The sequence below is a fragment of the Cyprinodon variegatus genome, unplaced genomic scaffold (genome assembly GCF_000732505.1).
Source record: "Cyprinodon variegatus isolate N-32 unplaced genomic scaffold, C_variegatus-1.0 Scaffold12, whole genome shotgun sequence".
NCBI classification, from domain to species: domain Eukaryota; kingdom Metazoa; phylum Chordata; class Actinopteri; order Cyprinodontiformes; family Cyprinodontidae; genus Cyprinodon; species Cyprinodon variegatus.
In genome coordinates, this window is record NW_015150465.1 from 1,636,661 (window position 1) to 1,659,381 (window position 22,721).

Sequence of the window (22,721 nt, forward strand, 5' to 3'; positions counted from 1 at the left end):
TGAGTTAAAGTAATTCTCCTTTTCACTCATTTTAAAGGAAACTACAGTTTCTTTTAAAATATGCTCTCATATAGTATCTTTGTGCCTCTTCTTCGATTTAACACTTAATGAAAAATAAATCACTCAGAGGCTGCTTCTGTGATTAAAGACCACCCAACTTATGACTCAGTACCACGGTGTACCGTTAATAATAAAGGAGCCATTTTCTGGAGGCAGTTTTATAAAAAGCTCAATAAATAACTACAAGCCCACTCATATCTATGATGTAATAACGAAAATATTGTTTTCATAAATCTTAACACTGAAATTAGCGGGTTAACGTGGGTTTTTCAAACATGGGTTGACCCACTAAAATCGGCTTTTGGCAAATAAAACTGAGTCTAACCCTCTGCTGTAAAACTACGTGGCCTCTGTCCCCTGAATGCTGCGTGTCTGATGGCAACATCACACTGGGTTAGAGTTGATCATGTCACAGTGCGACAGAAATCAGGAAATAAAACATAAAAAAAGTAAATAATCTAGAGAAACATGTAAGGAAACCAGGGCATAGTAATTGTGCGTCATGATTTTGCTCTTTTATCTATCCGAATCCGTACAACCAGTGTTACGCTATGTTTATCGAATGTAAATAGAGTTCTTTTGGCTTGTTAGAACAGACGCCAATGGCGCAGTGTGTTGACGTCCTTACGTTGCCTTCAATGGTAACACGTAATTTAGACTGTCAACCTGCCTCTGCTGTGCTCGTCCAACACGTCTCTGCTTTTTGATGGATTGAAAGAAGTTTCAAAATTCAAACAGCCTTTTATCTTAAGCCAATGTAGAACATTTGGTGCAGATTTTACAATCAAAATTTGTAATTTTTGTCTCATCTAAGGTTGTTGTGGTAATGAAGTTCTTTTTGTTTTCCACAAATATTCTTGAGGCTTAAAGCACCTCAAACTGCCTTTTAAGTTATTTCTGTTCACTTCAGAACTGACCAACTTAGAAAAAATATTTGACCTTTGTTACAGTTTTTAAACCTTAAAGTTCAAGATGCCTCAAAAAGACAATGGCCTTTCAAATTTGCATTAATCTAATCAAAAACCAAAATTTATTGCTTTTCCCTTTCTGCTTGTGTCACTCCCCAGTAGAGGGTGTCCGTAGGTGAGTCATATCCCCTCACATCCCAGACACCACTGTCTGTAATGCTGATTTATGCCGTTAATGAAGTGCCTAAAGACATGAAATGTGGTGTGATTTCAAGGCTATCATTGTGAACCGAGATGAAAGAAAATGTTGATCTGCAGGAATTATGTATAATCCCAAACAGTGAAACACGAGCATGGCAGGTTGTCCTGCTCCAGAAGCAGCAAGTGAAGATATTAACTCAGTCGTAGCATACATCTGTCCCCCTCAATCTGTATGTGTATGTGTGTATTTGAGGGGAAGATTGTGTAGGAGGCAAGCGGGGTAAAGCCGAATGAACTTGCATAATCAATTTTCACACTTTGGCAGCACCTGTTGGCTTGTCTTCATGTTAAAAGAAATGAATGAATACATTACATGTAGAACAATTTCACACTGTGCTGCAGCTTCATGCACAAAGACAGGGGGGAAATAGGGAAAATGGAGCTGTATTGTCTCAATAGGTAACATAGCTCATTTCCCTCGACAAAGGATGAATGGATATATTGACAATACCAAGGGCGTGCTGAGGCATTTCCTGAATAAAGCCTCTTAACATTTTGTCCTCCTCTGGCTAACAGAGTTGAGGAACAGTCACTCTGAATGTAGAGGGGTCTCACTTACCGCAATATAATAGACCTTGGCTTTCTCCACCAGCTCCCAGTTGCTGTTCAAGTCCAGGTGTTTTTCCTTTTTGTAGCAGTTTGCCGCTGCCAGGTTAGCAACAAGGGACCTGCCGAGACAGACCCCATAAATCTTTTGCCTCGCTTATCATCCATCTTAATTTTGTCTCAAAAACATCTTTTAAAAAAACCCAGAAAGGCTGCAGACTTTTCTTTGTTCTTTCACTATATAAAAAGAATGATAATAGTTTCCTAGAGCCTCTGCACCAAGGGGAAATAAAGTCATGTAGACATCTCTATTTTTCCATCTTTTCAAAAGCAGGCTATTTTAAATCTCAAACATTAAAGTAGGAACACTAGGCCAGCTCCAAATAATTCATATTCTCACATCATCAGGAAAAGTGGCTCACAGTTAACAAAGGTGGAAAAACAACAAAAACATTAAATCAGCACTTTAGCAAAGTAGTGGGAGATGGGAAGTGAAGCAGGTGGCCTTATCTTAACATAGCTCATTAGCCCCTCCTCATGTTCTCTTTCTTTATGAGCGGCCATCAAATTGAGAGCAGCCATCACAGCTACTTAGGGGAAAACTGTTATGCGACCATATGACAGGAGAGTGCTGCTACAGGAAGGGGGTCCGCTCTCACATGGCAACAAAAAGCTGCTCGCGCGGTAGTGTCACAGAGAGGAGTAGCAGTGCACTAAGTTGATCAGAGTGTGATGATGGAGGCTACTATGTGACAGCGGGACTGGGACCATGTTTGACCCAAGCTGTGGTAATGGACTGGAAGGTTGGGACCACACATGACAAGGGAAGTCAGTGTAATTACTGAGCAAGTCTGACAGCGATGAAAAGCCCAATGAAAGAACTAATCAGATCTGTTGGAATAGTTGTCTAAAAGGGTCATAATCCTGGTGCTGATGACTGGCTTGATTACTCATTCCATTTACCTGCCTAGTTCCGCCCAGTTTCCCATTACCACTCATCTGTTTCACCTACTTCAGTCTCTATTTAACCAGCCTTCATCCAATCATCATTGCCAGATTATTCTACCCCTTCGAGTGGGTCTTCTAGTGAGTATTATTGTTTCTGATTACCTAATCCTGACCCATTCTGCCTCTGAGACGACTTTTAAATAAAATAAAATAATGATTAAAATACATTTAACTTTATTGATCTCACAATGGAGAAATTAACTCTCTGCATTTAACCAATCCCCTTGGGGAGCAGTGGGCTTCCATTGTGCAGCACCCAGGCAGCAATCAGGGGTTAATGGTCTTCCTCAGAGACCCAGAGTGGCAGTCTGTGTGAGTGGGTTTCAAACTCACAACTTCAGAATTCCAAGCCCTATGCCCTAGCCACTAGCCCGCCAATCCCCACTAAGGCCACCACTCCTCACTTTTCCCTTCTGATCTGTTTGCCAGAACTGTCTTTGGACTCCTGCTGGATTCTGCCTATTTATCGAACCTGGAACTGCTTCCTGACACCGTCCTGGATCTCCCTTCGATACCTCTTTGGATCTCTGATCTTCTGGCCCAGACCCTTGTGAACCTCCTCAACACCGACTCTTGCTTTGCCTTCTGGATTATCCTGCTTTCCTTCAGCTGCTTGGATCTGATCTCCTGCCTGTTCTCCGGGGCTACAGCTTCTCTGACTCTCTGGTCAGCTTCTGCTGCGTATTGTTGGCAGCCGACCGGAATCTACCTCGTCCTCTGGCCACGGAATTAACTTTAAGACCAGGTTAGTGACTCTAAAATTCATAATCTTGCTCCGCCAGATTGACGTGGTCACTAGCCTGTTTTCTTCCTGCAGAGGTTCCAACCTTAGACGCCAGTTGCCAGTTTTTTAGAGGGGAAAATATTAAATATTGAAAATAAATTTCCAGAGATACTTTTAAATCAAAAGTTATTACAAGTCAAAAAGTATTCATAAGTCAACCAAACAAAAAAACTGAAGTCATTCTATGCAGACCTCTTCATTAGGGTAGACTGCATGTAAGAATATTCATTTTGGTCATAAAAGACTTAAACATCTTTGGCGTTATTCCACCTAAAAACTAAAAACTTAAGTTGGGACACAATCTCAGGAGCTGTCAAGAAAATGAGCACTATAGTATGTTAAAGAACACAATTGGGTTGCATTTCCTACCAAATAACATGTAGTTTGGCATTTCTTTCCAATTTGCTCTGGTTTCAAGCCATTTAGATCATTAAACATACAAATGCCATCAATTGTAATTAAATATTGGACTGAAAGTATAAGTAAATACTTATTTATACTTATTAAAATTACATTAAAAACATTCTCCTTTCAAGCCATATCTCTCAGTATATGTCTAAATGGCAGAAGAATAAATCATATGCATTTCTGTTCTGACACTAAACTGGTATAAACAGGAAAACTACCTGACTAAAAATATACACCATGTCACTGTTATTGAATTACAGCCCATGATAATTATACCTGATGCTAATTAAGCCAATTTTAATTGTTATATTTCAGCGCTTAAAATTAATAGTAAACTGCAGCAATCAACATAATAAACCTTCTTTGTAACCGAGCCAAACATGATTGGATTCAGCAGGCTTATAATGAGTCAGAAATGTGTGAAATGGTCATGGATTTTAAACAAAAATAGACTTTCACATCCCGATTATTTAAAAGTATTATTGTCGTTCGTTTTAACTGAATTAGGAACTGATTTCTTTTTTTTTATATACTTTAAAATTGAATTTGGGCTGCAATCATACAGTGTAAGAAATTCTTGGTTTGCTGATTAAATGTTTGATTGGACATTTAAGAGTTGAACAAACTTAGTCATTGGTCTCTAAAATTGGACTGTTTTAATGCGTTGTAGTCACATACTCGAACCCAGATATGAGAAAGAAAAGTAGACTTTTTTTTTCTAAGTGTGAAGCCTTTCACTAATCAAAGCCTGAGAGGCTGTGACATGTCAGCTCCCAGTTCTTCAAAGCCATCATTTTTCCAATCTGGCCCAGTCAGTGACCTTTCCTCTGGCCTCCTGAGCTCTCTGTTAAACACCTGTAAGAAATATTACAGAGTTCACCTCCTCGAGCACAGCACCTGACCTTTTCAGGTGTCAAAGCCCACATCAAACAAGCCCACTAAGACCATTCGCAGGGGTTTGCTGCCGGGGTGGGTTGGGTCCGGCTGTTGACTGACTGACAACTGTGGTATCTGTCAGTTGAAAAGGCTGCCTGGGAGAGGAGTGTTTAGAAATGAGGGTTATTGATCGCCACCAGGCCTATCATGAACTGCAGCCCTTAATGTTAGCGATATTTGTGTGTCTGAGCAGGAAGGTTTGACCTCTGCTGTCTCAGATGTGCTGATCATGATACAAGTACCAGAGTCACCTGAGACGCTAAAGCCCCTTTTTTACAGGCTGACAGGTGAGAAGTGGGATAGCCAAAGAATCTCTAACACATTGCTACTGTCAGCCTATAGATGGATGACAACCCACTGGGGTGGCAGACACTGAGTGGGGCCCAAAAAAAACAATTTCGAGCTGTTCTTTTTTCCCTGTGATGTGTGAGCTGAGCTATGATGGAGAAGTCAAAGGCCTGGAGAAGAAGAGGCTGTCAAATCAGAGATAAAGTGCTGTTTATTGGTAGAAGAGGCCAAAGAGGAGACTGACCTATTGTCTCCAGTGATGCAGGCTGCACAGGTACCAGTCGGCTCTTCGTTCTGCTCATAGTAATGGGCATCCACATGGGCTTCCTCTGCCTTCTTCTTCAGGATCTCGCCAAAATTATCTTTCCCAATGCACCCAAAGAAGGTAGCCACCTTGTGTGGTTTCTGGAGCATCCACTAGAAAAGAGGAAATAAAAACAGTACAGAGAAGTGCTCAGTTTACAAATACTAGTCTGTTTGGAGGGTCAAGTTCATCTAAGGCAGATGGCATGCAAACTGTAGCTTCACAGCAAACATACTGCCTTTGATATACGAGAGCTGTGAGCTGTCGTAAACAACCCAAAAGCAATCCTGCTGCACACAGAGAGACTATTCTCATCCAAGCACTCCTCCTTCCACCCGGTGTGCTAAAAACAGTCTCATCTCCTTATTTACACACACCCAACAATTTAAGGCTACTTCCTTCTTATGCAAACACAGACTGTGTGTGAGCCTGTAGCTGCTGAAGAATATTTTTTTTTTTCTCCCTTTCCTGACTGTGTTGATGTACTCAGTGACTTTTACCTGACTGGGCTGCTTGGATTCAACACAGCTCAGGTTTAACCTCCAAAGATTTATTGACGTGCAGTACGTGCTGTTGTTTGCTTATTTTATTGCAGCCTCCTGTTTTGTTGCTGACGGAGGGACCCCTGTGAATGAGACGTTGCTGCTTTTGGAGATGACCCGTATATGTGTGAAATTAATCATTTCATGCCACAAAACCTGTATCTCATCTTAGAAGAAAACTGCTTTTTCATCATTTGTCCTGAGGTCCTTTTGTTATTTCACACATCTACCTACCTGGCCTGAGATAGAATTGTTAGAACACAATATATATAGAGAAACAAAGGAGCAAAACTACCCAAAGAGAGCTTATCAATATGACTTTTAACTTTAAATACTGAATATAACAAAAATATGGAAATCAAAAGTTAAAGTTCTATACATTATGTGTTACAAGGTTTTATTTTAATGATGTCATGTTAAAAATTTGCCGCCAAATGTTCTCCGTCTTTTCAAAGTGGTGGTGAAATTGTCATTCTATATGAATTTTTATAACTTATGATTGTTTTTAAAAACATTTTAATCATTTCTGTTATGTTTCTGATGGTGCTTTAATCTATCGTTACCCTATTCATCAATTTGCTTTGAAGGTCCTGTTTTATGCAGATATGAGCGGTAATATGAGTGTTACATGTACTTGTTTAAATCTATTTTTTTAAAACAATTAAAATTGGAGTTTTAAAATTTCAGAAAATTAAGGCTTTTGATTAACTTTAATCTTTCCCTTTTTACAAAGAGCAAAGTAGTACAGCAGGATGTTTTGCTAAAGTGATACATTAATAATTGTTTCAAAAAGTGGAATGCAGATGCTTGGGGACTAATAAAAATAAGTGCTGTCATTTTAAAATGTTTAACTATTTCATCCTGATAGCAAAACAGCTTGTTCAAAGGTCAGAGTTTCTTTATTCCATTTATTCTGGAAAATATTTGCAAAATTGGAAAGATCTGAAGAGCAGGCAAGTCCCCCCTTTTCGCTAAACTGATATATACTTCCTTTGTGATAAGTGATAATATAACTAATGGTGGCATACAGTGTCATAAAAAAAGTTTCTATACTCCTTAAAAAACAAAGACACATAAAAAAGCCCAGAAAAAAAAATCTTTTTTTTGGTTTGGTTTTTGATAGAAAGGGTCCAAAGACAAAGTGCATAAATTTGAAGTGGAAAGTAAAAATACAAGAAACAAAAAAAACATATTTCTTGCTCCTGCTGCATTAAAGCAGATGCACAACATCATGCTGCCATCACGATGCTTTACAGTGAAAGCATCTGATTGCATTAGATCCTATTTAAGGGTATACCATTAAAGGGGGTTAGGGTACAAGAAGAAGGGCAAATGCCATTCTTTTTCCTCCACCAAAAATAATAAGTTCATAATTATTATCAATGAATATGTTTTGTGCCAGACATGAAGTCTAAAATGTAAACTAAAATGTGTTCAAATTCGCGGGTTGTGAAAAGATTTGTAACAGTTGTTATCATTGACATTTAATATCACTGAAGCTTGAAAATACGGCCGATTACTTTTCTGATGCCACTAAACAATTTTAATAAACATACCCAGCAACCAAAAATGTGATATTTTGAATTCTGCACTGGAGGCAGGCTGGACTGTCACCTTTCTCTATCCTCAAGGACACAGCATTCAAAACTTGTTATAAAAAAATTGATAAAAAAAATAAAAGAAAACCTCAGTTATCCTTTAAAAAGCCTGCTCTAAATTAAAAAACGGTCTTGTAATTTTCTAGAAGGTAAAATTATTATACGTGACCTGTAGTCCTCGATCAATCCAGAGACGACCTCATGATATATTATTAAACTCAAAACTGGCTTCAACTCTTTATTCTACAGCTAGATTAATATTAATATAAACTGTGAATCAGTGGGTTACAAAATTTTCAGCTTCTGCTAAAAACAAAACAACCGTCAAACCCTTTGTCTTTTCCCAATAGTGTCATTTAAAAGAACTAAGGCCTTGTATTTTATTAAGAGTTTATGTGATATAAAAAAATAAGTGAACAGCACAGGGTTTCATTTATAAAAAAACATTTATTTTTATTTTTTCCTTTAACAAATAATAAGATAGGATATGGAAATAATTTGTACCAAATCTAGTGCAACAAATTGTATCAGGGAGTCACACATATAAACAAGAGTCCACTTGTTAGTAATTCAATCGCAGTAGAAGTGGTGATGCTCTGTGACTTCAGACAAGGTTCAATTTTTAAAATGCACGGAGTGAAAAAATATAATTTTTTTGCTATCAACATTGATGCTCTATGTTTGAACACTTAAATAAAATTCAAACATGTTAAAGCATGTAGCTTTCCAACGACATAACATGAAAAAAGTAAGAACTCTGGCTAAGGTGTACTTTTTCTGTTAATTTATACATGCTATTTTTATGTGGCCCAAGACCCCCTTCTAGGCTTTTTACAACACACAATGGAGTCCAACTTTTGCAGCCACTGCCAGGTAGACAATAAAATTCCCAAATTGTTTGCAGCTTAACACCAAGAGTTGTTACTCATTTAACACAGAAGTATTTGACCACACACAGTCATTCACAGTTTGATCAGCCTCTCACTATTTTAGCTCCGTAAACTCTCCCTGGATGCACTGTCAAAGCCCAGTCCTGTCACTAACCTGCTGCCAAGTAGCCTAATTAACCAAGAGATGCAATGAAGGCTGTTTTGGATCAAGTTACGGGAACAAAAGAGAACATGAGCAAATAGTTATTTACGCATTATTTCCAGGATTAAATTGCTCACTTAAGTCTTCTATAATGTTATGAGATTTCAGGTAATTATTGGTTTCTTAGTTTTTTTGGAGACCACCAAAACCACCCATTTCAAGAACAGAGTTGTACCCTTCTCTCCTCATTGTCAAGCTAATATACATATGCTCATGTGTACTCACAAGAGACAAACTTTAACAGGTTTGTATTTTATAATGTGAGGTCCTGTAAAACGATCATAAGTTATGGTTAGCGTCACCAAATGGGATGAGTTTGTTAAGTGAAGACCTACTCAGAGCAGTGAGAGGCCATCACTGGCAAATCAGAAATTAGCTTCTGATCTAACCAATTATTATGCTTTAAAATAAGTAGAAATTTATATCTGTCCAACACACTTTCTAGATATAAAATAGCCATAAATTCAAGACAGTCTCTAAAGTTTATCGCTGTGTTCTCAGCTGAATAATGTCATTCCCTTACAGTGTCAATCAACGCAACACTTGCATGCTATGCATTGCAAAATGATGCAGATGTTGTCCAGATGGGAAAATAGTAGCACATTAAAATCAGCATTAAGTTATATTTTTCCTCAGTATATCCTCCTCTAATTTGCTTGGGGCATGCATCTTCCAGAAAGCGACAATGCTGTAGCTGAGCTGTGCAGCTCATGGAGAGCAGTCAGTGTTTACAACGGTGCTGTCTTTAAAAAGTCCTGTAGGGGGGAAATTATTTAGTGCTGCATTAACCACTCTTTTGTGAAAGTGTAGAAGTTGAATATCCACTAATACAGTATTGTATTACTATATTAAAAGGAGCGCGTTCAGATAGCAGTCAGACTTCTCAGAGCTGCTTCTGCTCTTTAACCCCAAAAGTGGTCACAGTTAACGAAACATCCTCCAAGGATACCTCTGAGACGAAACTAGACTTTAACACTTTGATGTAAACAATGCAGAGCGAGTTTACAGAGATAGATGCTAAGCTCCTGTCAGGTAACAGAGTGGGAGCAGAATTAAGAAAGTTATGATTATATTCGTTTTTAAAGCTGAGGCACATCTCTGCTAGAGTCTGTTCACTGCCTTACATGTCAGCCGGTGGGAAAATGCGTCACCTCTATCTATCCTTTGATTATGTATTAGCAGGGTGTCTAAGGCTATCTAAATGTGAGTGTGGCATTTTTATCAACCGGAGTAGAGACTGTTCCAGTTCCTAGCTACAACTTATTAGGCAATAACTTTATTAGCTATGGTTTCTCTATAAGTTACCCAGTCATTTTCTATAACTCTAGAAAACTAGCTTCAGCCAACATCTAATAAATGTATACATTATCAGATTGACTAAATTTGCCTTTTTTTAATTTTTCACTAGGTCGCGGTGCATCGTTTTGTTTATTTAGACTGAACATAGCACTACGCTTATAACACCTATTAAACTTTTACCGAGATAGACCATTGGATCCATTGTTTATCTTATAGAAACCATGAGCACCAAAGCACAATTAATAAAGACATAGCAGCATGTTTAATTGGAATTTCTAAAATAAATCTTTGTCTTCCTACATTTGAAGCATTCATAAAGCCATATTATAAATCCTGTCTTCAATTATTAATAGTCCATTTGTCTGTAAGGGTCCACTGATAAAAAACTAATCCAGTGTATTCGTAATTAAAACATTCCATGATGAGAAAATCGCCACATAAAGTCCGTTTTTTTTACCATCAGAAAAATTGGATCCTTATGGCTAATGCTAACCATTTTTTAATTAACCTAGCTTTCATAAACATTTCGGGTCAATGTTGGACATGTTTGTTTTCCCTCACCTTCCAGCCTGCAAACAAAATTGTCCCCGTCGATTACGTGTTGAGCTTTGACACCGGGACAGCCCTCCAAGCATCACAAGCGCTCCCTCTCAGCAGCCCTCTTTACGCATGATTCCCCTCATATTATGGCTCATAAAGTCCACAAGCAAATTTTTGGATCTGTAACCAAGGAAATTTCCTTTAAAACAAGGTTAAGCATGGTGAATTTGAATAGTGCAGCCAGGATATATTGCCCGGCATAAACGGCACACAGGGAGATTAGTGACTGGATTATTGCACACTGTTAGATAAATAGATGGAAGTTCGAAAAATTAAAAATTTGCTTCAAAAATGTTTTGTGGCCATCAAAATGATTTAGTGTCATTTTTGGGGTAAAATTGTTGTGTAAAAGCAATAAGCACAATTTGGAATAATTTGGCACATTTGGAGAGGCTTGGAGACGCTGGTGGCACCAGAAGGTAAAAGTCCCATTGCTCTGGAACTGTTATACCTAGACGTCTGAATTTTTCTGTAGTTGTAGTTGACATGATGTAGAATAAATGTAAAGCAATGAGACATGCTTATTCTTAAGTATCTCTTTGTTACTGTTATTCAAATAAAACCTACTATTTGAGAAGAAAGAAAAACAACTATGAGTCATGTTTTAACTGCTGAAGTTTCGGCTGTGTTTTAGTCATTTATCTTTCATATATGCTTTCATTTTATTTTATTTTTATTTATATTTTCAGAAACTAGAATGTATTAGCTTTCAAATGATGCGTCACATGTGTAATTTGGGCTAATAGTTCCTTAGTTATTTGCTTTTATATTTGGGTTTGCAAAAAGGCGAGGATTACTTAAAATTAGGTGGATGTTAATTACAGAGGGATTCTGGCTGTCAGCTTTCTGTTTAAACTAATTCAATTTAAAAATTATTGTTTTTTTTGTTATTTGTTATTGGTTATTTGTTTCCCAAAGTGAAACTAAATGTAACTCCAGCTCTTATATGGGTTTCTTCAATGAGTTATTAGATATTGATCGCTGTTTTGAAGTGTACTGACTCACACTAATATGATGTTTTCCTAGAAGGGATATCCTAGACTGACCTTGATAAATCAGTCCGGGATCAGCCTGAAATCCGAATATATCTGCTGACACCTGAAATGGGTCAGTTGTTCTCATACTTTATGTTGTTAACTATTGTTTTCTGTTTGCGTATAAAATCAATTGATAAATGTTTTCTAACATTCCTCACTAAAGAATAAGTAGTAAATCTCTGTATGATTCCTGCTGATACCTTATCAATATTGATAGCACTCAATGCTCCGAGCTGAATTAGTGTCATAAGAGATTATATAGGTGTGCCTGTATGTCCCTAATCACAACAGGTAAGGGAACTATAAACACAATAACAAAACCACATTATACCTAAAACAAATCTATCCTTTCAGTCCGTCCAAACTCTGTTGTTGATCTGTGCGTATAAAAAAAGAAACACTAATATAAGGCTCAAGGTAAGAAATTTAACATTTTGGCCCAAATAAAAAAACACCGAGTCGAAAAAAAGTAACACTGCCCAGTAGCTACACTGGTGGCAGTATTATGCTGTGGGGATGCTTTTATTTAATAGGCCCTAACTCATAAGAGTTTAAGAGAAGATTAATAATCTAAATACAGGTATATCTGTGAAGAAAACCTGTTAGAAGGGAAAATTTTGAGACACCAGCAAAGGTACAATTTCCAGTATAGCCATATCTCAGAAACACAGCCAGAGCTAGGATTAAAATAGTATATACATGGCTTCCCTTCCACCTCCCAAATACGCATTCTTTTTTTTTATTCTAGCACAAAAAGTCCCAGTAAAATATGCTAAGGTTTGTGGTTGTAATGTTACATTATGTGGAAAATGCTCAAAGGGTATGAATGCGTTTACAAGATGTTATAGGTGTGAAAGCTGGTTTATTTATAGACTAGATGATACACACCAACTTCACTTGACTTATAATAAGCTGCTGTTTGAATGACCTGGCACTGATCTTATTTTACTCTCTGATGTTCCTTTCTGTATCGCGGTCCCTGAGCAGGCGGATCACGCGGCATTTTGAGTCATGATTCAGTCATTCAGCCATGTCTCAGACTCTCCACCTGATTGTAACAGACAAACACGCAAACATGTACACATATGTGCAAATCCAAGCTCATCTCCCCCTAACCTCTTGCTGTAGGCACCTCTCACTTATCAAGGTCACTGGCTCGGGTACACGTCAAGTCCAATCTGATTTTCCCTTCACAGTGATGAGCTCCGAATCCAAGGTTAGGAGCTGCAGGCTGTAAATAATGACAGTGTGGCCCCTCCATTTGCAGGCCTCTCAGGTGGGAATAGAGAGGGCCACTAAGGGGCCTCGGTCTCTGTGATGACAGCATGGTGAATCACACAAACCACCGACCTCACAGCCGCCAACCCACCCCTCCTCTCTACATCTGAACCTTCCTACCTCCTCCACCTTCTCTCTCTCACTGACAAGCGGCTGTACTCTCCCTTCCAGCTCTGCTTGTCATTTTACAGGGTCATTAGCAGACACACACATACACTAACATGCGAATACACAGTGCACCCACGCAGAGAAGTGACTGACACACACACACACGCAGAGAAATCCTCTCCAGCATCAAAACTCACTGCCTTCACATGAAAAAAAGACAAGCCACCCCTGCTTCTTTTTGCCTGAAGCTGCTCTCCTACTCCAATAAACACAAAGCGGCAATAGATAAGAAGAAAATGTCTTCATTACGAGCATGCAAAAAAAAATCTCGCACTTATTTCAGCTCCCCCTCTGCGGTGAACAGGACTTGGGAGTTACACAAATTCATTTCCATTCCGTGGCACCCTGTAGATAGTCCCCCACTATCCACTCCCAGATCATGTGAGATAATACCTCCATTATGACAAAAGCACTATCCACGGGGTCACAGAGAGGTCAACCAACCCTGTGCTGGGTATTCATGCTTAGTCACATCCCAATTATAGTGCGGTAGCAGAGGCAGAAATTGGCAAATGTACATCAAGGCGCTTCATTACTGAGGGGCCGCTCCAGTGAAATTAAGCAGCAGATGAGACAGGGTGAGATTTGCCCCCGGGCTATGTGTTCGAAAGAACAAGGACGACAGGAAGAAAGAGGGATATTGAAGGAGCAAGTTTTGGGGGGTTTTTTTTTTTCCTCAAGGTGCTCCCAACTCGTATCCTGCACTAGGAGCTCATGTATATTTACCTAACAAGAGAAAACGTTAGTCCCCAGAGATTAATGAACTCCCACGGAACACCACAGTGATAGATCTCTAGGGACATTTAGATATAGAGAGGAAGTTTAATACAAACAAGGGAAAAAATAATCCCTGAAAGTCAGCGGCTAGGGATGCAGCAGATACTCCCTGCAGGCAAAGTAAGAATAAGTATACATTAATGGTATAGTTTAGGACATTACACTAAAGTGATTTTCCTTCTAAAACTACGTGTGGGATGAGATTTTAAAACGATCCAGTTTCTGTTATTGTGCAACTTTGACTGTTGCATTATGTGTAAGCTTTTAGTTTGAGCCCTGGAGTCCTTGAAACCCTGTTTCATATTAGTGTGAAAGGAAATAATTCTCCAAAGTTGTTGCCCTTTCGTGTTGGTGGGATCAGCTAAAAAGGAATTACTAAAAGTGTCTCCTGCAGTTAGATAACAAATGTAGCAGAACTTTTCGGGGGGAAAACAAGCATTAACAAACTAGTCATAAGTGAACTTTTTCAAACACTGCAAGAATACCGCAACGGGTCCAGTTTTAACTACCAACTTCAATAACATGTACCACCTAGTGATGAGCTGGATGCATGGCTACGCCTATACGGTTGTGTCCGAACATCCACCCTAACCCCGAAATCCCTTAATCACTATACAGAGCAGGGACTTATAGTGGACTCTATAGTGAACTGAGTTAACTGACCATTTAGACAGATGATCAATACTCTGTATCTCACATAGGTCATGTAACTCTACCTCCCCGTACAGTGTTTGTGCCATCTTTCTTATTTATCGTCACCACAACAGATCCCATGATCCTTTGCATGGAAAGTGCTCGCAAAGCAATCTGGGATATATTTACTTGTCTAGTGACCATGGATGATCACTACTTTTCAATGTGCTTTGTGGGAAATTTCGAGTCCACTACTTTTTCATCCACTAGATTCTCAGACACTCATCTAAAATGGCATAACCACTATATAGTGTCCTATATAGTGACAAAAGGCAGACGTTCGGACACAGCAAACGTCTTAACTGTTCCAGATAACTATCTGGACCCGGTCATTAATGGCAGATGGTCATTCACGCTGAGCCTGGTTCCATTGGGGGTTTCTCACAGTTAAATTTCCTCCCCACTTGATCTAAATCAGGGATAGCTGCAAGGTTAACAAAGCAATGCAAATGACTGTCAGGTGTCATTTTTTAGTTCATGTAGGAGAAGGAGCAGATACTTAAAGTCGATGACTCAATACAATTATACATATTTTCCTGTTAATGGGATTTGATTCAATTGACTCATACGGGCTTTCAGATGACATGTGTTCTGAATTACACCGATCAGATATTTTATTTTAATTCTGAGGTCTTATTTTAGGATTAAATCCAGATTAGCTGTATCCATAGGGGTAAACTGATGATAGTGTGAGAGGGTCCAAGAACAAAGAGGCACACACTTGTCTTTGAAAGTAAGTAGGTAAAAATGTATTCGTAACTCACATTTCAGCAGCAAGGCAATTCAAAGTGCTTTATTTGATGAAAAATTTTAATTTTCAGTAAAATCATTAAAAACATCAACAAAGACACAGGAAATCATCGAAACATTAGAATCATCACACAAAATCATAAAAAACATCAACCAGATGTACATTAATAGTGAGATGGTCAATACTGTATGTAATAAAATATTTTGTTTAGGGCATCTTTTCACCTGAATTGTTTGCAGACTACAAACTTAAGGTCGCTCTAAACAGGTGGGAAAAACTAAGAAAAAGTATTTTAAAGTTGTTTCTCTCAGCTACAGGTAGCCAGAGTAAGGACTTTAAAACAAGGGCGATGTGCTCTATTTTTGAGTCTTAGTGAGAACACGGGCAGCAGCAGTTTTAATTTGCTGCAGCTGTCTGATGTATTTTTTGGGTAGACGTGTGAAGATAGGGTTGCAGTAATCCATGTGAGTTGAGATAAAAGCATGGATGAGTTTCTCTAGATCTTGTTGCAAACTTAGTTCTTTAGTTCTGGAGATGATCTTAAGGTGGTAGAAAGCCATCTTAGTAATAGGGCGTCAATTTGACAGTAAAAGTTGAAGTCAGGTCGATGTGTATATCTATCCTTCAGCGGCTAAATATTACTTATAATATGTTTTGCTGCAGCGATGGTCTTTGTTATATCAGGTAGGTCTAATCACACTGCTAACTGTAGTATGTGCTCTACTAAGCCGATAGAGTACGCTTATACGCCTAATTAAGTCTACTAATTGACAAATCCACTTTTTGGTGAATGCCCAACCTTGTAACTGGTTGTATGTGTCTCTGACAGTTCAGGTCTGAGTTCATTACTAAATCCAGATATGTAGACCTGTTCACAGGTTTCTAAAAGTAGTAGCTAAAGCTGCTTTGACTCTAGATCGTTCATCTGTACGTCCAAAGATAATAACTTCAGTGTTCCTTACATTCAGATTAACCCTTTAAAGCCAAGTGCGTCACATTTAATACATGAGTTTTTGAGACATTTGCATCATCAGTGTGAAATTTTTGGTCCCTGACTTACACAATCAGACACATGTAGTAAATAGAAAACATATTATGCAAAAAAATGACAAATGTATCAAAATTGAGTCAAATAAATCATCCAATTCAACTTAAACAAAATGTACACTTTATTTATAGCATTTGGTGGAAAGTTCAATGACAACTAATTTTAAAGAATTGAATTTTCTGTCAATTATTTCATGATCCAGGCTTTAAAGGGTTAAGAACGTTTTGGCAAACCCAAGCATTGGTTGGTTCTAAGTATCTATTCAGTGCTTGCAATAGGTTCAGAGTCACCTGGTGATAACATCATATAGAGCTGTTTATCATCTGCACAGTTATGATAACTAAGGGGTCCAAGGTTTGAACTTTGGGGTACTCCACACTGACTCTTGTCCTCGCTAAAAAGTTGCCTATTGACACAAAGACATTCCTATTCTTTGGGTAGGATTTAAACAAGTTCAGTTCTGTGAGTGTCTGAGATTTCTTAGCTGTGGAACTATATATATATATATATATATATATATATATATATATATATATATATATATATAAAACTCTTAGTGGTTTAGGCTGACTATTTTCATAAATCATTAAAATCGTGCTTGAATACTCACCAAATACAAACATAACTACAGTTAAAAGGCTAATAAAATCACTTTCGTTTAAACGGCAAACATGTTTTTCCCTTCTATTGGTGTATTATTTCAAGTTGAGGTTGAGCTCTTGGCTTTCTTGGAATAGTTAATAGCTTAAGCTTGTAAACCACATTATTCTGAATTGATATAAAAAAAAAACTGATATATAAAAAGTACCATAATTATATGAGTCATCTCAGTTTAGCTCCTCCATAAATCCTAATTTTAAATCATTTATGACTCAAAGCAATGCAGCTACAAAACAAAACCCAGGTGGAGTGTTTACACATTTTAAGTTTGGTAGCAGGGACACTGTGTGCATAATGTTTATGTTTTAAAAGTTATAAACTTCTCTAAGTGACTTTAATTCCGTTTCTTGGTGTAACTGCAGTGATAAAAATAACCATTAACGGTTCTAAAACAACCAGGTTGTAATGCTACATGGAAATATTCTCCTGCTCCTTTAATTTTAAAGGCTGGTGAAAGGAAAACTTGGATTGGCTAAAACCCTTTAAGCTTCTTATTGTGAAAATTTCTTGTTTGTGGAGTGCAGACCTCAAGATATGAATAAAGAATAAGTGTTAACATTCTTTTAGGCTTTAGTTTACCTTATTGCAGCTAACTTACAATATGTCCATACAAAGCAAGCCCGCAGGCTAGCAGATAACTATTAATTATGACATCTCATGGTTGCAAGAGGCCCATTGGGGGACCTGACCCAGACCTGCACTTCAACATCCAGCAGCTGCCACTCTTCACTTGCAGAGGCAGCCGTTTCGCGTGGCAGCTTCCAGGAGGGCAATTACACAGCCCAGATGAGATGAGGCAGCTGAATGTTTGGGACTTGAGTGCTCAGACTGCCATTAGCACTATAAGCTATTACATTCCCTCCTCTCCTTCTCTACTCCTCTCCCTGCTCACTAGCTTCTGTATATTGATGATGTGGTAATGGGACCTCTAGTTAGATATCCCCCCAGTAAAAACAATGTCTTGTTTCTAGTCTCTCCCTGAGGGGTCAATGAATTCTCCCGGAGTTGCTGGGAATCATTTCTGCTCTATTAATGATGCAATTGCAAAGCAATCCAAATCTAGTGAAGACACAGCAACATTGGGTTTCTTAGAGGAGAGTTGACAGATGATACTTGGTTTTTATCCTGCAGCTTGAGAAAAAACCCCAAAAGCAACACATTCATATCACAGAGAGGCTGGTGAGGCGTCACTCTTTGTTAGCACTTCAAAAGGCTCACTTCTTCCTATAAAGTACGTACAGGCATATCTTTAAAAAATAATGAAAACAAAATATATTTTGTAAAGTAGAACTTGTGGTTTTTAAAACAAGTTTTGAAAAATCATATTGATTTTTTTTACTATTTGGTTTATATATATATAGAAATTATTTTGCATAATTTTTTCATACTTTCAGGACTTTTAGGTCTCTTGCTTTAATATATAATGCCATGTCCAATTTAAGTTCCTATTCTTCCAGCTTCTACCTCCCCAGACAAGGGCCATTTCTAATGATAGTCACATTAATTATAGACTTATCAACCTTAGCTAAAATTCAACAGGGCTATTAATAGGGAAGTACAAAGGGTCCTCGTTTAGAGCAGCAGCTCAAATAAGTGTTTCTCTTGACTGTGCAGTTAAAACAACCAACAAACATCTGCCCATCAATGCCTGTCATCGCAGGCACTTTCATATAAAACACTGCTGGAGCACTACAAGCGCTGACATTGATGAGATCTGGCAGCTTCCATTAAATCACTCTTTCCTGTAAAGTGGCTTCCATCAAAGCAACCGGCTGAGATTTTTCACTCAATCAGGTAACACACAAGCACCCCCCGATAACCACCACCTAAACTCCTCTGTGTCCTCTCAGGGGCTGCATGGAGTCTTCTGGTCAATAACTCCAATCAGTTCAATTTCATGCACAGTTAGTCATGTTAGGGTTCTAGGGCACTGCTCGCATCATGGTTGCAGATGTTTTTGCAGTTGTTTGTATTTAGCTTTTTTCCCTACCCCCAGAGAGTTGATAAGTGGGGCGAGATCCCTCAGTGTGTAAAGGAAGAGAATAGCCATCGCTACTATGGTTGTTTTAACTCTGTCTAGACGTGGTAGGCTTTATGCCAAGCCAATAAAAGGTGCCATGATCCGCTCCGGTGACACAGCTAAAAGAATGGAGTTCGGATGAGAGGGAGAGCTGTAAATGATCAGCAAGATAATGAGCCGATTATCAGTCAAAGGCATGGATTAGCTTGCTCCCTCTCCAGTAATTTCCCTTTAGATCAGTCAACCAGCCTCTCAGGTCTGCAATCAACACTCCAAGAGAGAGCCTCTTGGAAAACCAACCCAATATTAGCTTCAAACCTCCAGAACCTGGTGGTCTTCCCTCCAGTGACTGTGTTCCATTCCTTGCTAACACACCATAATGCCGTGTGCTGCTGCTTAGCTCTTTGGTAATGGCTGTTTCACAGTTGTCATACGGCTTCAAGCTCTGGCTGCAAGACAACTTAAAGCTGACTGATAGTCAATTGATGCAATCTGTGCAAGTATTTCCACACTGACACATTCCCTATTATTTTGGCTCTACTACTACAGCACCAAAAATACAAGAGATGAGACTGAGGACTGAGAAATTCTATTAATTACAAGACTAATTTATCAAATGGCTATATGGTATGAACTGCAAGAGCTTATACTAAAATTCAACTTTTAAATCATCTGTATGTTGGGTTTGGGGTACTTGGTAGAAAGACAGAGCAAAATTACAAGACATTAAATGTTATGGAAGAACAGCAAGACTATGTTGCTGGATACAATTAGTATTTAACACCACTATGAATAGCAGAAAAAGCTCTATTACACAGTTTACTGGTAAGCCTCAACATATCACCATCACTCGTTTAAAAAATGAACATAACAGGAAGAATATAATTTTATTGTATTAAATTAATTGTATAAAGTATTATGAACATGAGTCAATGCATTTCAGGTTGTCAGACATCTGTTTATCAGGAGCTAGACAGGGTATATATATATATATATATAACCTAATAATACTAGAAAAATCATATAATGTATGCCTTTAAACTGTTCTTTCATAAGTCACAGTGCTACTTATTTTAGGAATATTGAGAGTACAATTTTGAGCAAATGCAAATTAATTAACATGAGCTATCAACATGCAATTATACTGGAGGCCAAAGCAAGCTTTTATATTTAATCCAGACTGAGTCAAATCGTTTTTTTTTGCCAAAAATGTTCGATATATGTTGTGGGATGACTGATCTGCTTTCATTTTTTTCTTATGGTAAAATATTTAGAAGCTTTTTAAATGAAAGAACCAGTGGTTACGAAATAGAAAAAATATGTATTTGCTCACTTCCCCTCTCTTTACTTATCTGATCCCTCTGTGTATTATAAGGATGTTTTTGTTCCCCATCATTTCAGATGAATTTAGGTGTGATTTTTTTCAAAGGCTAATGTCCACCAGTAAAAGCTTATGCAGAAGTTGTAATAGTTTTTAGGTAATATGATACAGAAGGCAAACCAATGTTTTTAAAAGCATTTCAGTGAGGTTTTCTGTCATAGTTTTCCTATCACTTACATTCCTTTAAATTAGATTCCAGCGGAGAGCGTTCACAGACAAACACCCTTTACACATTACATTGCAGCATCTTTGCGCTGCATAGGAATCAGGGATGTGTCGCTGTTTCCAAGCACAATGCTCATCTAAAAAAGAAACACCTGATTTTTTTTTCTCTCTGACTTGCTCCTCTCATTTCTTGACTCCCTTGTTAGACCTGCAACCTTGATTTGGTTTCTGTTGCCCGAAAGGGATGAATTATTTGCACGATAAACAAGGTGCTGTTGTTTCAGAGTCAGTAAGAGCCAAGATCCAGCAACAGAGAGGCAGATGGGTTTACCTGGCAGGCACCAGGGGCTGAGCTTGGATGCAGAAGCCAAGTACCAGCAGCATCACAATAGCAACCTGTACGGCGATATTTATCTGAATTGGAGGGGGTTAGGAGAAATAACATCCCTCCACAACAGATTCATGGGCTGGGAGTCCCTAACTGCTAGGTTGCCCTCTTTATCTGCAGAGACAATTGTGGCTATAAAAGCACAGGAGCTGATTTGTAGGGAGTGAGCATGCATAAAAGTGGGGACAGAGGTGTTGTTAAGAGATCAGAAAATTGTATTCAGGTTTGCAGGGGATGTACCAGGCAAGGTTCTGGCAGAGGGAAATGAATAAGAGACCTGTGCAGCTAAAGCCTCTAATCCTTTCTGTGGTCAGTGGGCTCCAGCTGTTAGGAATGCAGCTGTGCTTGGCCTCTGCACAGGTGAATCTGTTCTGGACCCCCCACTACGTCCATAAACTCCCCTGTACACAGTATGGTGGATTTTAATAGTGCTTTGATCTTGTACAGATGGCAGCAAGCGGGTTTGATTCATGTTTCCAAGGATGTTTTTTTTTTTTTTTTTTTATACATACGCTAAATGACAGATTGCGTCTAGGGCTTAGCACAGGTCAGGCCAAGCTAAATTTGATGTGGCAGTGCAGAAAATGTCAGAAATGTACTGCCAGGGGGAAATGGGTTTTAATGAGCCCTGTGACTGTGTTTTGAAACAGAATGTATTTGCAACCTAATGAGAAAGATTAGTGTACAAAAATCTAACTCAGGTCTTATCAGTCATCATCACCCAATGGATTAATTATAGAATCCAACATTAAACCTTCCTGGATTTAAATGCAGGTGTGTTTGATTTGCTCTTCTCTGAACTTGTATCACTCAGTGTCAGCAGAGTTCAGGGATTTAGACTAGTCGTTTGTTTTTTTTTAAGTACAAGCCTAGTCTAAAGTCTTTGAAGATGTACAAGTTAAGCTACTGTCTCCAAGTGAAAATAGAGTCTCAAGTTCTATCCACAAAGCTCAGCTACCAAGTTTTGGAGAGCCAAGTTCAAGTCAAGTCTTTGGTTTTTCAACACTATATAAAGACTCAAGACTTTAAGGGACTTTTCCAAGTCAGGCTTCAGGCTTCTACCTCGAATTCAAGTTAATTCATACGTTTTTGACCTCAAATCCAGTCTCTAATCTTTCAAAGAAAAGTATACACCAAGCTGCAAACCTGTTTCTTAAAAGGCAGATAAAGTTATGTTTCTACGTACCAACCACTAGCCTTAAGCCTTTTAGTTCTTAATACTAGTGTTTTGACCCACGTTCAAGTTTCAAGGATCACAGGGCCAAGTCCAAATTGATTCTCAAGTCTTTAATTAAAATCCAAGTTAAATTTCACATGAAATTCAAGTCATTTTTTGGGCAGGCCCAATAAACAGCTCACACCTTTTGGGAGCAAGTCCAAGTAAAATCCCATCCTATGCTATAAGTCTTATGCCAATGATGGCAGAGGCCAGGTCACAGGTGAGTTGGGGTATATTTAGTACGTCCTTACCTGGGTCATATTTTTTTTTTTTGTATACGGGTTAAAAGGATGCCACCAGAGAGTTACCCTGATTTAATGAAAATGAATCCTGTGGCACACGAATAGCAAAGTTGGGCTCTATGTTTAAACAGCTCTATCGTTGCATTAGGTTTTGACTTATGGGGATCATGGTAAAAACAAAAATGAAAAATTGGCAAGACATTGTTTTTTTGTTGTTTTTTTTTTGTTTTTTTTAGATTTGTCTAAGATCAGGCTCAAAA

At 38.3% G+C, this 22,721-nt stretch overlaps 1 protein-coding gene across 4 annotated transcripts in view; it reads right to left on the minus strand.

The window, feature by feature from the left end:
* adk (adenosine kinase) overlaps positions 1–22,721 on the minus strand; it is a 209,465-nt gene that overhangs the window by 126,776 nt on the left and 59,968 nt on the right. For all 4 annotated transcript variants that reach the window (XM_015381250.1, XM_015381233.1, XM_015381242.1 and 1 more), the window contains exons 5-6: positions 5,444–5,616; positions 1,789–1,897 (exon numbers count right to left, since the gene is read on the minus strand). In XM_015381250.1, coding sequence (XP_015236736.1) covers positions 1,789–1,897; positions 5,444–5,616 — 282 coding nt within the window. The remainder of the gene's footprint in view (positions 1–1,788; positions 1,898–5,443; positions 5,617–22,721) is intronic.